This window comes from Panthera leo, chromosome C2 (assembly GCF_018350215.1).
Source record: "Panthera leo isolate Ple1 chromosome C2, P.leo_Ple1_pat1.1, whole genome shotgun sequence".
NCBI classification, from domain to species: Eukaryota; Metazoa; Chordata; class Mammalia; order Carnivora; family Felidae; genus Panthera; species Panthera leo.
The window spans coordinates 3,897,097-3,910,653 of NC_056687.1; the positions used below are offsets into that span (position 1 = coordinate 3,897,097).

Here is a 13,557-nt window from a genome sequence, read left to right on the forward strand (position 1 = left end):
ACCTAGAAATGCCACCTTCTTTGGGGAAAGGGTCTTTGCAGGTGGGAGCAAGTTGAGGATCTCGAGATGAGATTATCCTGGATCACCAGGGCTGACCCCAAATGCCGTCACCAGACTCCCGTCCTCCAGGTCCGCCAGGTGCGTGAGAGGGTCAGTGGCTGTGGTTTTAGGCACCTCGTCTGTGGCTCTTTGCCACAGCCATCCAGGAGGTGGCCTCTTCTTAAACCGCTTTCCAGGCCGCTGCCGGCTGGACAGTGCTGCTTATGGGAAGCTTCCTACATGCTTTGCTGCACATCTCACAGTCGAAGGCTGATCGCACCTCCCTAGGACAGACCCGGATCCGTTTCAAATGGAAACGGTCCTTCTACCCCCTCCCTCTGTCTTCCCAACAACTTGGGTTCTTGTCCCTCACTAGCAGGACACCTTCCCATCGCCCTAGAGCTTTCCAACGCTCCTCTGAAAACGTGGCCCCAGAACATAATGCCCAATTCTTGACTCTGCGTGATCCGAGGGTACCGTTGCCCTCACGTCTTCACCATCCTACAGCCGTGAGCCAGATCCGGAACCTGACATTTGTCTCGGTGACACAGCAGATTCCCTGCGTCCCCGGGTCTGGAACCGCGTTTCTTCCGGGCAACCCTGACCCATCTCTGGAGAAGCAGATCAGGGGCTACCGGGAACGCCCCCTTTCCCGTGATCTCCCGGGTCCGCCTCTGTTCCTCTTTTCCCTCCAGGCTGCCAGCTTGCCACCTGAAAAGGTGTCACCCTGTGAAGGTGGAAATGCAGAGGACTCCAGCCAAGAGGCTGAGCGCCCGGTTATCGGAAGCCTGGCCGCCAATGAGGAACGCTGGCGTCCGTGAACCTGAAAGGCTGCTTCTCGCCAGCCCCAGCCGCCTCTCTAGCCAGCAGCCCTGCGCTGGCCAGGCCACAGGTTGGCGAGACGTTTCTTCATGGAGCGGAACAGCTGCGAGGCGCCAGCTGGGAAGGAGACAGTGTGGGAGGGAGTTAGGGGGACCCTGAATACAGTTTCACCTGATCCCGAAAACAGATCGTGTTCCCGCAAGAGAAGCAGGCACCGCGAGGTTACTTCTGACGGCTCTTGCTTTGTGCAAGAATCCAGCCGCCCATCGCGTCACTCACTGGATGACTAATTTCACAGGAACAGCATTGGGGATTCGTGCTGTCTTTTCCACGGGTCTGTACTTCCAAACCATTCCAGCAGACTGCTCATTTATATCAGCGTCTAAATGGAAAACATATGCCGCTTCCCTGAGCGATGTGCAGTGGGGATTCACTCCGCCTTCCTGGTCTGGAAACGCCGCCTGTGTCTCTCCTGCCCTGCGAGAAGTGAGGTCAGGGCGGTGCAGAGTTTTTCCCACTTGTGTTTCGCTCTCGAGCGGCCCTTGATCTCGAGGGAATCTTGTCGCCCACGGCGTCGAACAGCCTGGCAGAGTCTGGCTGACGGCATCCCTCACGGTGAGTGGGGTCTGCTGTCTTTTCAGGTTACTAGCCAGAGGATTTTCGGTGACTGTATTCCAACCTTCTGTGCTCGCCGAAGGACAGGATTCTCCCCCGGAGGCCACAGTACAGGAGACAGAGGATGGTCTGCGGGAGGCTCTGTGCGAGGCTTAGCGGGCACATTCGCGCGTGGAGGGTGGTGCTGATGTCGAATCAGACCCCAAAGTCAGGAAGCACAGCAGAGGAGCGTTTTGTGGCCGGAGTGAGGCTGGCAGGTGCATTTTTTTTTTAACACCCGGGGACCCGAGGAATAGTCACCGCTAATAAACACTTGCTGAGTGCCTACTGTTTGCCAAGTACAGGGATGCACTGGCAGTGACCAGGAAACGAGCCTCCCGGCCCCGTGGGATTTCACCTGCCGCGAGATGGAACATTCCAGTGGGAGAGGACTGCACACCGCCCGCTCCTTGAGGGGTGCTGGGGACCAGCCCCCTCCCCAGCGGGGGCTCACAGCCTCTGCCCCTTACCCACAGCAGAGCGGGAAGAGTCAGTAAATAAAAACCTTCAATTATCACCCCAGTCCGGCTCTGCATCAGCAAAGAAAAATCCCACCACCCGAGAGTGCTGGTCCACTCCTGACCCTACACACGGGGACACGGCCAGCGGGATGCCCCGTGGCGGCTCTGGGTCATTCAAAATCGGAGAGGTGTCCTCCAGCCAGAACACTGCTAGGAAAGGTCGCCTCAGGTGACGGACGGGGACCGGGTTGTCCGTGAGAACCAGCTTTGGGACCTTGTGCCAACGGTCACCTTCCTTTACCTGGACTTTCTCTTCTGAAAGTAAGTGTGATAGGGGCAGGTGCCTCCTGGGGGCGCTCTACAGGTTAACCGAGGTGAGACCATAAGGAGCTTATTACAAAGCCAGGGTGAGTTAAGTGCTAAGCAGCTCTTGGCCGTGTTATTATTATGAGCAAAGGGAGGGACCTCACTGTGATGCTCCTTTAAAGGGGAAAGGCATTGAATTACACTGCCAATCAATTCATGCTCAGTGATAACAACACTCTCCTTAACCACTTTGCAGAGTCAGTGGAAGTTCTGGTCTGCAGAGCAGAATGTTGGGAGCAAACTAAGTGCCCCCCCCCCCATGAGGAAGATTGCACAGAACCTCATGTCATTGCTGCGGAAGGTGATCACAGGGTTCCCCGCTTCTCCACGGGGGGACATCTCAAGAGCGTCAGCGGATGCCTGAGCCACGGGTGGCACCGCACCCTCTCACATACTCTGTGCTCTCCTGCATACGTCCCTGTGATAAAACTCAACTTATAAATCAGGCACGGGGAGAGATTAGCGACAGTAACAACAAAATAGAATCATAACAATATTCTGTGACGAAAGTTACGTGAACGTGGCCTCTCTCTCTCAAGATATCTTACCGCCCGGAACTCACCCTTCCTGCGCTGATGGGCATTGTGACAAGATACCCACGTATCCAGGCTACGTGCCGACATGACATCGGAAGGAACTTCGTCGGCTTTCAGACCGCGGGTAAGTGACACCGTGGAAAGCGAAACCGCGTACGAGGGGACCGCTCTGTTACCCAGCCATCAGAAACCATACTCGTGAAGACCGGTTTGCGTCCTGGAAAACTCTCCGTGACAGGATGGTGAGTGAGGGAAGCCAGGAACAAAACCGCACTGACGGCAGGATTTAAACAGCGCCAAAAACCCGGGAGTGACCAAGAAGACAGAAACAGTTGCTGGGGCACCGACACCAGCATTTGCCCTTCCTCCGTAGGTACAAGCTGTTAAAGTAACAAATCAGGTTCTGGGAGGAAGAACGGGACTGCGTGAGGTGGGCCAAGTCCAAAGCGAAGGTGCCAAGCCCGTCACAGCCCGTCCTGCACCCTCCTCTCCCGCCAGCCCCCGCCTGCAGTTCGTGCCCGGTCGCGAGGCCTGGTGTCGCCCGCCGACGTGTGTCCCCAGCGCGCCCGCTGTCACCCGCCAGCCGCTGCTCCCGCGTACCCCGCTTTGCACCCTGCCCAGCTCAGTTACAGCGGGGTCAGTCGCTGCACATGGTGGGAAAGCCCAAGGAACGGGGCTGGGCCCGCAGGTGTCCCCCTCACGTGGAGAACGTCTGAGCCACCTCAGGCCCGGGCTCCTTCGCTGTCTGTGCTCCTCCGTCCCGAGGGTCTATCCTCAAAGTCACCGCGTGTTCACCACGTGAACACGGCCTTGGCCATCTTAGTCCCGGGCCCACCCTGGTCTCAGCAGGGCCGGTGCCCTCATGCAGTCTTCCCAACCCCCCTGGAAACTTCCGCTGTATCTCATTGGCTAAGGTGAGTCATGGGCCACCCTACCTGCAAAGGAGGTAGGGAAATGTGGTCTTTGTGGCTGGGCACACATCCACACAAAGCTCACTCCAAGTGCCGTCACTAAGGAAGGAGAGACCGGGTTTGGGGTCTGCCACGACCCCTCTGGTCTATTCTCTGCCCAACAGCAGAGCACGCCTGAACACAGGTGCAGTCATATCGTCCCGACTGCCGCTGAGCGCCCTCCAGAGTCTGGTCTGACTCCAAGGACAGACGGCAATGTCCTGCTTGCTCCTGAAGCCATAGGAACGGGACCTCACGTATCATGGAAGAAAGGGGCACCACCTGTGGAGTATGAAGGAGTCTTGCCAAAACAGGGTCAAACCTGAATCTGAATCCCATGGTGTGTCTACATCAGGGGTTCGTGCCCGGGATGGGGATCATAGGCAGACATCAGGGCTCCAGGAATGTAGATGAGACAAAGAATCTTTATTTTTGCTAGCGTCTAATTAAAATGCAGCCTTTCCTGGGGCACCTGGGTGGCTCAGTTGGTTAAGCATCTGATTTCGGCTCAGGTCACGATCTCGTGGTTCGTGAGTTCGAGCCCTGTGTCAGGCTCTGTGCTGACAGCTCAGAGCCTGGAGCCTGCTTCAGATTCTGTGTCTCCCTCTCTCTGCCCCTCCCCTGCTTGTGCTCTGTCTCTCTCTCTCTCTCTCTCTCTCTCTCAAAAATAAGTAAACATTTTTTAAATAAGATAAAATAAAATAATAAAAGATAAGATAAAATAAAATAACAAAATAATATAAGATAAAATAAGAGAAAATGAAATGAAAGATAAAATAAAATAAAATAAAATAAAATAAAATAAAATAAAATAAAATGTAGTCGTTCCTTCGGTCAAGGCTCTGGTACCCACAGAAACCACAGAAGCCGCCTACCACAGGACAGTCTGGCGCTTCTCTAGCATCCTCTGGATGGTTTAGCACGGTTAAACTGCACGATTTAATCAGTACACGAGGCTGTGTATAGCTTCCAACTCAGTTTGGGTTCTCCCAGAAGCAGGACCTGAGACGAGGACTCCTAAGCAGCTACTTCAGGAAGCTGGAGCAGGAAAGTGGGGACACAGGGAAAGGAAGGTGACAGGGAAGTGTCTTCTACAGAGGTGGTTCCAGAGTAGACAACCACCTGATTCCCTCGGGAATCTCTGAGACGAGAGGCCACAGGCGTGCCCCTCCTGTGAAGGCTTCCGGTGGGGAGACAGAGCGGCCACGCCCAGCAATGGACAGGGGACCCAAGGGATGGGAGGGGACAGTGTGGCTTCGGACAGCTGTGTCACCATTCGGGGTCATAAGATTTTGATAACTGTGTCCCCGTATGGTCAGTTTGCCTCGTCATCTGTGCATTTGATGCACCTGGGCACATTTTGTGAAGGGATCCACTGGCCTCACCAAATGCTCAGGGATCTGGGCACCATTAAAGGAAGAACCAGCTGTGGTTTAGAAAATTCAGAGGAGGGGACAGGTAGTGGCAGCTCCTCCCGGATGCCACTCGGCAGATCCCAGCTTAAGGGGAAACTCAGCTGGGCAAAGGGACCAGAGAGGTGGACCCCAGAGAGGTGGAGGGGAAACCCCAGATTGCACCTCAAACAGACTGTTAAGAAATGATGGGGAGGATGATGGGGCATCAGAAATCTCAACAGACTGGATGTTTGATGATACTAAGGAACTCCTGTTTTGTTTTTGTTTTTTTTAATGTTTATTTATTTTTGAGGGAGACAGCGAGCGAGCATAAGCAGGGGAGAGGCAGAGAGAGGAGGACGGAGAGAGAGAATCCCAAGCAGGCTCTGCACCATCAGCACAGAGCCTGATGCGGGGCTTGAACCCACACACTGTTAGATCATGTCCTGAGTTGAAATCAAGAGTCGGACGCTTAACTGACTGAGCCGCCCAGGCGCCCCTCGTTTTGGTTTTTTAAAGGATGGTATGAGATGGTGTTTGGGTGTTTTTTAAAATCTCTCAGTCTTGGGGCACCGGGGTGGCTCCCGTCGGTTGAGAGTCAGACTTTGGCTCAGGTCATGATCTCACGGTTGGTGGGTTCGAGCCCCGTGTTGGGCTCTGTGCTGACAGCTCGGAGCCTGCTTCGGATTCTGTGTCTCCCTCTCTCTCTGTTCCTCCCCTGCGTGCACTCTGTCTCTCTCAAAAATAAGTAAGACATTTAAAAAAAATTAAAAAACATCTCTTACTCTCATCTCCTAGAGATACATCCTGAAGCCGTGACAGATGAAGTGATATGGTGGAGAGGGTTCCGGATAATGGGGTGGGGGTGAGCGGCCGATGGGGACACAGACGGAGCAGAAAGGGTCCCAGGGGAACAGCACATTTTCATCACACTCCTCTCTGTGCTCGTACCTGTCTACAAGTTTCCAGAATAAAGACTGAAGAATCTCCATGGCCTTACCACACCAGCACAAGGTCCTGCCCCCTTGTCCCCAACCCCTCCACTGCGCCCCGTGCCCACCACCTCCACGTTCCTGGACTCCACCGTGCATGCGCCTCTGCTGGGGCCTGGCCTCACCCTGGGTCTGAGTTTCCCGGGGCTGCTATAATGAATGAGCACAAACGTGGTGCTTACAAGAGAAATCCACTCTTAGGTTCCGAGGTCAGAAGTCTAAGATGCGGGGGTGGGCAGGGTTGTGTTTCTCTGGAGAATCCAGGGGAGTCTCCCTCGAACATCTCCTCTCCCTGGCTCTGCCCCCCTCTTATAAGGACCCTGTGGTGACTCTGCCCTTACAAATAATCCAAGATCACCCCCCGAACCTCAAGACCCTTAGCTAATCCCATCTGCAAAGTCTCTTCTGCTGGGTAAGGGACAGGATCACAGGCCCTGAGTCAGGATGCAGACATCTTTGGGGTTTGTCATTCAGTCACGCATCCTCCTTGCCAGCTTACCCCCGACTGCACTCTGGTCTCTGCCTAAAGGTCACCCTGTCCAGGGGCCTTCCCTGGCCACAGCACCTGAGACTGCCCCCCCCACCTCCTGCAGGCCTCATCTCACCTGCCACTCTCCTTAGTCTCAGTAGCTGAACCACTTCCCCACCTTTGGTATTTGTCCACACCTGTGTTGTCTTCCCTACTGAAATGGGAGCCAAGGCATCAAGGGCTCTTGGGCACTGAAGGGTCCATTAGAAGAGTACCTGGCAAATAGCAAACACTCATTAGAGTGTGTTGCACATGGGAATGGATGGATGAATAGATGGATGGATGAATGGATAGATGGTGGATGGTGGATGGGTGGGTGAATAGGTGGATGGATGGATGGATGGATGGATGGATGAATAGATGGATGGATGGTGGATAGATGGTGGATGGTGGATGGGTGGGTGAATAGGTGGATGGATGGATGGATGGATGGATGAATAGATGGATGGATGGTGGATAGATGGTGGATGGATGGTGGATGGATGGGATGGATGAATGGATGGATGGACGGTTGGAGGATGGATGGCAGATACGTGGATGGATGAATGGACGGATGAATGGATTGTGGATGGATGGTGGATGGATGGATGGATGGATGGATGAATGGATGGTTGGAGGATGGATGAATGGATGGATGGATGGATGGTGGATGGGTAGATGGTGGATGAATGGATGGATGAATGGATGGATGGGTAAATGGATGGATGGATGAATAGATGGATGGATGAATGGATGGATGGTGGATATAATGGATAGATAAATGGATGGATGGATGGATGAATGGATGGATGGATGGTTGAATGAAGAGATGGATGGATGAATGGATGGATGGTGGATGGATGGTGGAAGGATGGATGAATGGATGGATGGTGGATGGATGGTGGAAGGATAGATGGATGGATGGATGGATGGTTGGAGGATGGATGGTGGATGGATGGATGAATGGATGAATGGATGGTTGGAAGATGAATGGATGGATGGATGGATGGATGGATTGATGGATGGGTGAATGGATAAATGGATGGTTGGAGGATAGATGGTGGATGGATGGATGGATGGATGGGTGAATGGATGGGTGAATGGATGGATGGATGGATTGTGGATGGGGTGGATGATGGATAGATGGTGGATGGTGGATGGATGGAGGATAGATAGATGGTTGGAGGATAGATGGATGGATGGATGGATGGATGAATGAATGGATGGATGTGCCCAGGTGGTTGCTGCTGCCTGAGAGAAGTGCTTTGGGGCTGTGTCGTCTGAAGGGTCATGAGTGATGGGGTCCCAGCCTCCTGCCCAAGGACAAACTTCGTACACGAGCAGTTTTCTGGACCAGAAAGGAGCCACTGCTTCCGGCATTCAGAAGGCACCTGCCACTCTCCCGTCGGCCGGTCTCATGGACCAGCAGCTCAGACGAGGATACCCACTCGATCCCGGAGCAGCCAGGACAAAGGCGGACAGAGCGAGGCTGCTTCACATTCCACCCAAGCCAGATGGAAAACACGGACCACCGAGTCACCTGCGGAACACCACCCCACTCCCTTGGCCAAATGAGTGACTATTCGCTCTTGACCAATCACGGCTTCTCTCGGTGTTGGCATCTGCCTCCCTCTAGACGAGATGGACAGAGAATGTCCAGCCTAGACCAAGCCCCCCTTCGTTAGTCTCTCCCCACACTGTCCTCTAGTGGACTCTCTCTGACCCCCTACGGGACGGCCCCGAGTTCCTTGCTCTGTGCCTTATCTCGCGGCCTGGAGTTGCAAACCCTGTGTGCACACTACAGGTGCCTTCCATGGTCTGCGACCGAGGGCCCTGTCGGAGCGGACAACACAGGCTCTTCTCCTATTGGCACGGCTCGGCTCAGTCTTCAAGAACATCTGTGGATATCGAAGGGAGTAAAATGCAATCGCCGGAGTTTTCGGCGGCCTCCAGACCCTGGCGCGCCCCCCTTAGGGTGACCCTCGGTGTCACAGAAGCTGCAACGGCAAGAGCAGCCATCGCCCCGCAGCTGGGGAGCAGCAGGGGCAGCTGCCTCCCGAGGGCAAGAACATTCCACGGGGCTCAGCCTTCCGCTCACATGCCATCCACGGCTGCTTTCAGGCCACGAGGGCAGAGCTGAGCCATTGAGACGGAAGCCACGTGGCCCGCAGCCCAAAACATTTACTGTGTGGCCCTTTCCAGAAAATGTTTGCCGACCCCTGACACAGACCCCTCCCACACACAAGAAGAAATACAGACAGTTTCTTCCAGACACAAGGCCACCTCTGTGTGCTTCACCAAGTTCGGTTTTGGACAGTTGTCCTGGACGGGCCTCCCAAGGCAAGAGGGACAGTGAGGGAGCCGAGAGCTGACGGAACAGGTTGGGGTTCATCTGTTCTGGGATTTGCTGACCGGCACTGGGGTGTTAGGACCCAGGGCGGTGTGGGGGAGACACGGAGGAAGGGGGGGGGAAGGGCAGAGCGAGGGCGAAACCCTCCTGGAACCCGTACTTTGGAGCTTGGAGTTTAAACCCAGTTTGGGCCAGGATGAGCTGAACGCAGGTCGGACCACCCCCCACCTGCTGGACTGTCATCCCTGCAGCCCCGCCCCCCGCCACGGCCACCAAGGAGAGGAAAGGCAGCACCTCGCACCCGGATGTCGATCACTTCATAGACGCGCTGCACGATGCTGTCTAGCGTCGCGGAGACGTTGGCCACGGGCACCGGCCACGGCAGGCCCAGCAGCAGCTGCGACACCGTGGTCGAGGGGTCCCCACTGGCCGACTGCAGGTGGTGGACGGAGGGGTGCAGCGGCTGCAAGGCACTGGTGACCTGTGGAGCCAGAGTCAGAGCGTCACTCAGCGGACGGGCACCCCATCGGGCAGACGGGGAGACTGAGGCCAGGAGGGGTGCAGACCAAATGCACACACACACACACACACACACACACCACGCTACTCTGCAGAAAAGACCCTTTGCAACATTTCTACATCTGTCATCACCCCAGCAGACGTCCTGCAAACCAGACCCTAAATACTTTTATGACACGGTTGTCATGGCTCGAATCGTGTCCCGTTCAAAAACCCCGGTGTTGAAGTCCTAACCCCCAAACCTCGGAACGTGACCGTATCTGGAAATAGGGTCATTGCCGATGTCATTACTGATGACGAGGTCATTGGGGTGGCCCTTTGTCCAGTTCGACCGGTGTCCTGGACACAGAGATGGACTCTGCAGGCCCGGGAGGGAGGGGCCTGGGACGGACCCTTCCCTCACGGTGCTCGGCAGGAGCCAGCCCTGCCCACACCTCCGTGCCGGCCTCCTGGCCTCCAGAACGAGCGGGGGGACGCGTGTGCTGTGTGGGCCCCGCCTGTGTCACAGACGCCCCACGGGAAACATCGGCCCCAGGCCCCCCAGCCCCACCCGTGCCCCGAATCAGGCGCGGAACCAGAGGGAGGGAACCCCCGGTCTCCTGTCGTGTGCGTCTGGGTCTCACTTTCTGCTTTGTTTTTGAGATGTCATGACCTCTTTCCTCAATTCATACAAACTCATCTTTCCCCGTCCTCGTGTCTCCAGACCCCAAGATAGCGTTGACCCAAGAGGCGGTTTGGGGGGCGCGAGAGCCCGGGTCCCCGGCAGACCGGAAACACCCCTCACGGGGGCAGGGACACAGCTTGTGACGTGGGAGGTGGAACAGGGTGCCGGCTCGAGCCTCGCGGGAGTCCCTGCATCAGGGAGCCCCGTGCTGGCCGCAGCCGGGAGCCCGCGGGAGGCAGGTCCCCCCGCAGGTGGTCACAGTGTGCCTGGAGGGGCAGCACCCACTCATAAGAGAAAAGGGGTGACTCAGGACAACATTACTCCAAATGCCAGAAACCACAGCTCACAACCTACGCCATCAGCACCACCGTAAGCTCCTCACGTGTGCTTTTTAAACCTCAAACCCCCTGTCTCAGGTAGGATTATAATGATCCTTATTTAATGGAAGCATCTGAGGCACAGAGAGGTCAGGTAACTTGCCCAAGGTCACACAGCAATGAGTACCGTGTCAGGATTCGCCGGGAAGTCTGGCTTCTGAGCCACGTTTCGAACGGCCGACTGGCCAGCCCAGCCCGTCCACAGGCCACCAAGAGACAAAAATCACTTCCGGTTGGGACAGGCAAGGAGGCTTCCAGGTGAAGGCGATGGCTTGGAATACCTGCCTCGCTGCTTTACCGGACGGCCCGGAGCAAGGGGAGTGTGGGTGCCGTCTGTCTCGGGCCCCCCCCACCGCCAGCTGGTCTCAACATCGAAGAGGGACTCCACTCTGACACTGACCCCGTGACTCCCAGTCGCAGGAGGGGTGCAGCCTAGGCCCCCAGGTGGATGTCTCCGTAGCAGCCACGGCCCGCACCACGAGGGGGTGCCTTTCAACGGGCCCCCCTCGGAACACCGCCCCGTGCGCATTTTATTGCACACGATGCATACGTCTTGCAAGCTGCTCTTTTTCAGTTAAGAATTCACATTGGGGGACGCCTGGGGGACTCAGTCAGTTGAGCGTCCGACTTCGGCTCAGCTCACGATCTCGCGGCTCGTGGGTTCGAGCCCCGCGTCGGGCCCTGTGCTGGCAGCTCGGAGCCTGGAGCCTGCTTGGGATTCTGGGTCTCCCGCTCTCTCTGCCCCTCCCCCGCTCACACTGTGCCTTTGTCTCTCTCAAAAATAAATAAACGTTAAAAAAAAAAAAAAACTTAAAAACAAAACTTAAGAATTCACATTCGGTTCTGAGCCAGCCATTCCAGGGTCACCGGCGGGACCTTCCGCGACCCTCGGTTCCCACCCAGTGTCTCCACCTGTGTCAGCCCGGGCCGCCTGCCCTGGAAAGGAGCCCCGACCAGGCTCTCTGTGCCCCCACCTACCATGGAGTACAGAAGCCGCATGTGATTCAGCAGCCTGGGGTCCACCTCCTCCAGCTCCTTGAAGGCCATTTTCACCAGGACGGTCACGTCGTACCAGAAGGTCACCGGGTCCCTCTCTGGAGCTGCGTGAGGGCACACGCCGGTGAGCCGCAGGCCTGGGGGCAGGCCGGGGCCGACGGAGCCCCAGAGAAAGAAATCTGCTGCCAGGGACAGTGTGGGACGCTTTCCCCACCTGCTGAGCTCACTTCTCTTACGCTGTAATATACGTAATCCTACGTATACCATGGAGGTTATTATTACACACGTGCGCTAGGTATGCGGTATATAGTATGTGTGATATTTACGCTCATGTATGCAGTGTAACAGCATAATCCACACACACAGATACTATTTTATACTATGTATACCTGTTACCACATAACCACACGAAGATAGTACATATTTTACTGATACTATGACATACGTTACGTATGACACGTACGCATTATTTATATATGTTTCCCTAGTTCTGAGCCTTGACCAGCCCGTTCCCCTGGGGGCAGCCTACGGGGGAGAGCAGAGCTTTCCAGATCCGACAGGTGTGTGCTGAGGGCCGGGCCACACACCCGCGAAACCAATGCTCCGACAGCGTCCTGGGTCCCTGGGGTGCTGTGGGAGCCACCTGCCACCAGCCTTGCGCCTCTGCACCGGGACGCAGCCCAGCTGCCGGCGAGTACCGTCCCTGGCCCCCGGGCTGCCTCGGGCACACTCGGGAGATCGGGGTCACTGCTCTTGCGGGAATATCCTCCCTCCCCGGGGCGCCTGTGAGCTCTCCCCGCCTGAGACTTCAGCGGCCGGGTTTGGACAAAGACACTGCCCGGGAGCAGAACGTGGCCCGTGCACAGGGCTGCGGGCTCACCCAGACCAGAGCTTCGACCCTACCTCGGGGAGCGGGAGCCACACAGTGGTGGCCCCGGGGGGAGACGCAGCACTTCTGAAGCCCGGGGCAGTCTGTGTCCAGCGTGCACGACGAGGCGGGTGCTCCTGGCCCCCCCGCGGGGCAGACCCCGGGTCTCGAGGCAAACTCCCTGGACCGATTCAGGGCTGGAGGAAAAGTGATCAGCCATCAGTGACGTTGGCAGCGGGCACGGCGTCCGGGCCCCCCGGGCACCGGATGCGACCCGCGGTTCCCGGAGACGCACAGCGTGACCCACTCGAGGGCCGTGTCCTGGGCTGGGCATCGCCTCACCACATCCTGCAGAGCCACCACCGAGGGCCGCTCGCTCTGACTTTAACATAGTCTAACCATCTTTCCCGGAAGGAGGACAGTGTCCACTGGCACCCTGGGGGTCTCCTTTCTAGGCCAAGTGCAGGGGCTGCACCGCCCCTCTAGAGGCCCCCTTGCTGCTCTGTGTCCCAGTGGCTCACGCACTCACTCACTCACTCGACATTTACTTAGCAACTACTATGTGCCGGGCATGGGCTAGGTGCCCAGGATCCAGCAGTGGGCCGGAGGCCAAGTCCCCACCTTCAGGACACTGGGATTCCAGGGGGCGGAGGCCAGTACGCACATAGACCTGTGGAAACTCGGCCCAGGAGTAGAGGAGACACGCTGGGCCTTTGAAGACTGAGACGTGGTGAAACTCCTGGAGAATCTGGGGGCTCGAGGGGACTGACCAGGAGTCAAGGTGCTGGTGCTCAGGATGATAGAAAACTCAAGAGCAGGGCAGAGAACCTGACCCCAGTGGAGCCAGGGTGCTGCCCTCAAGGGAGGCGCTGTGCTGGGGACACTCCTGTGGCAGGACCCGCCACAGCTCACGGGGCCGCACACCAGAGGTGCAGCTGGGGACCAAGGAGGCTGGAGGCGGCAGGGAGGGGCACAAGAAGGTGCGACCCCGGTGCAGGTGTCTGAGGAGAGGCCCGTGTGATCACAGCCTTCCTGTCTCCCGCCCCGGGGATGAGGGCTCC

The 13,557-nt window shown here is 56.8% G+C and overlaps 1 protein-coding gene across 1 annotated transcript in view; it reads right to left on the reverse strand.

Moving 5' to 3' along the window:
• Positions 1-13,557, reverse strand: part of UMODL1 (uromodulin like 1) — a 66,486-nt gene that overhangs the window by 41,328 nt on the left and 11,601 nt on the right. Inside the window, exons 5-7 of the mRNA XM_042902986.1 lie at positions 12,532-12,693; positions 11,611-11,732; positions 9,367-9,553 (exon numbers count right to left, since the gene is read on the reverse strand). Coding sequence (XP_042758920.1) covers positions 9,367-9,553; positions 11,611-11,732; positions 12,532-12,693 — 471 coding nt within the window. The remainder of the gene's footprint in view (positions 1-9,366; positions 9,554-11,610; positions 11,733-12,531; positions 12,694-13,557) is intronic.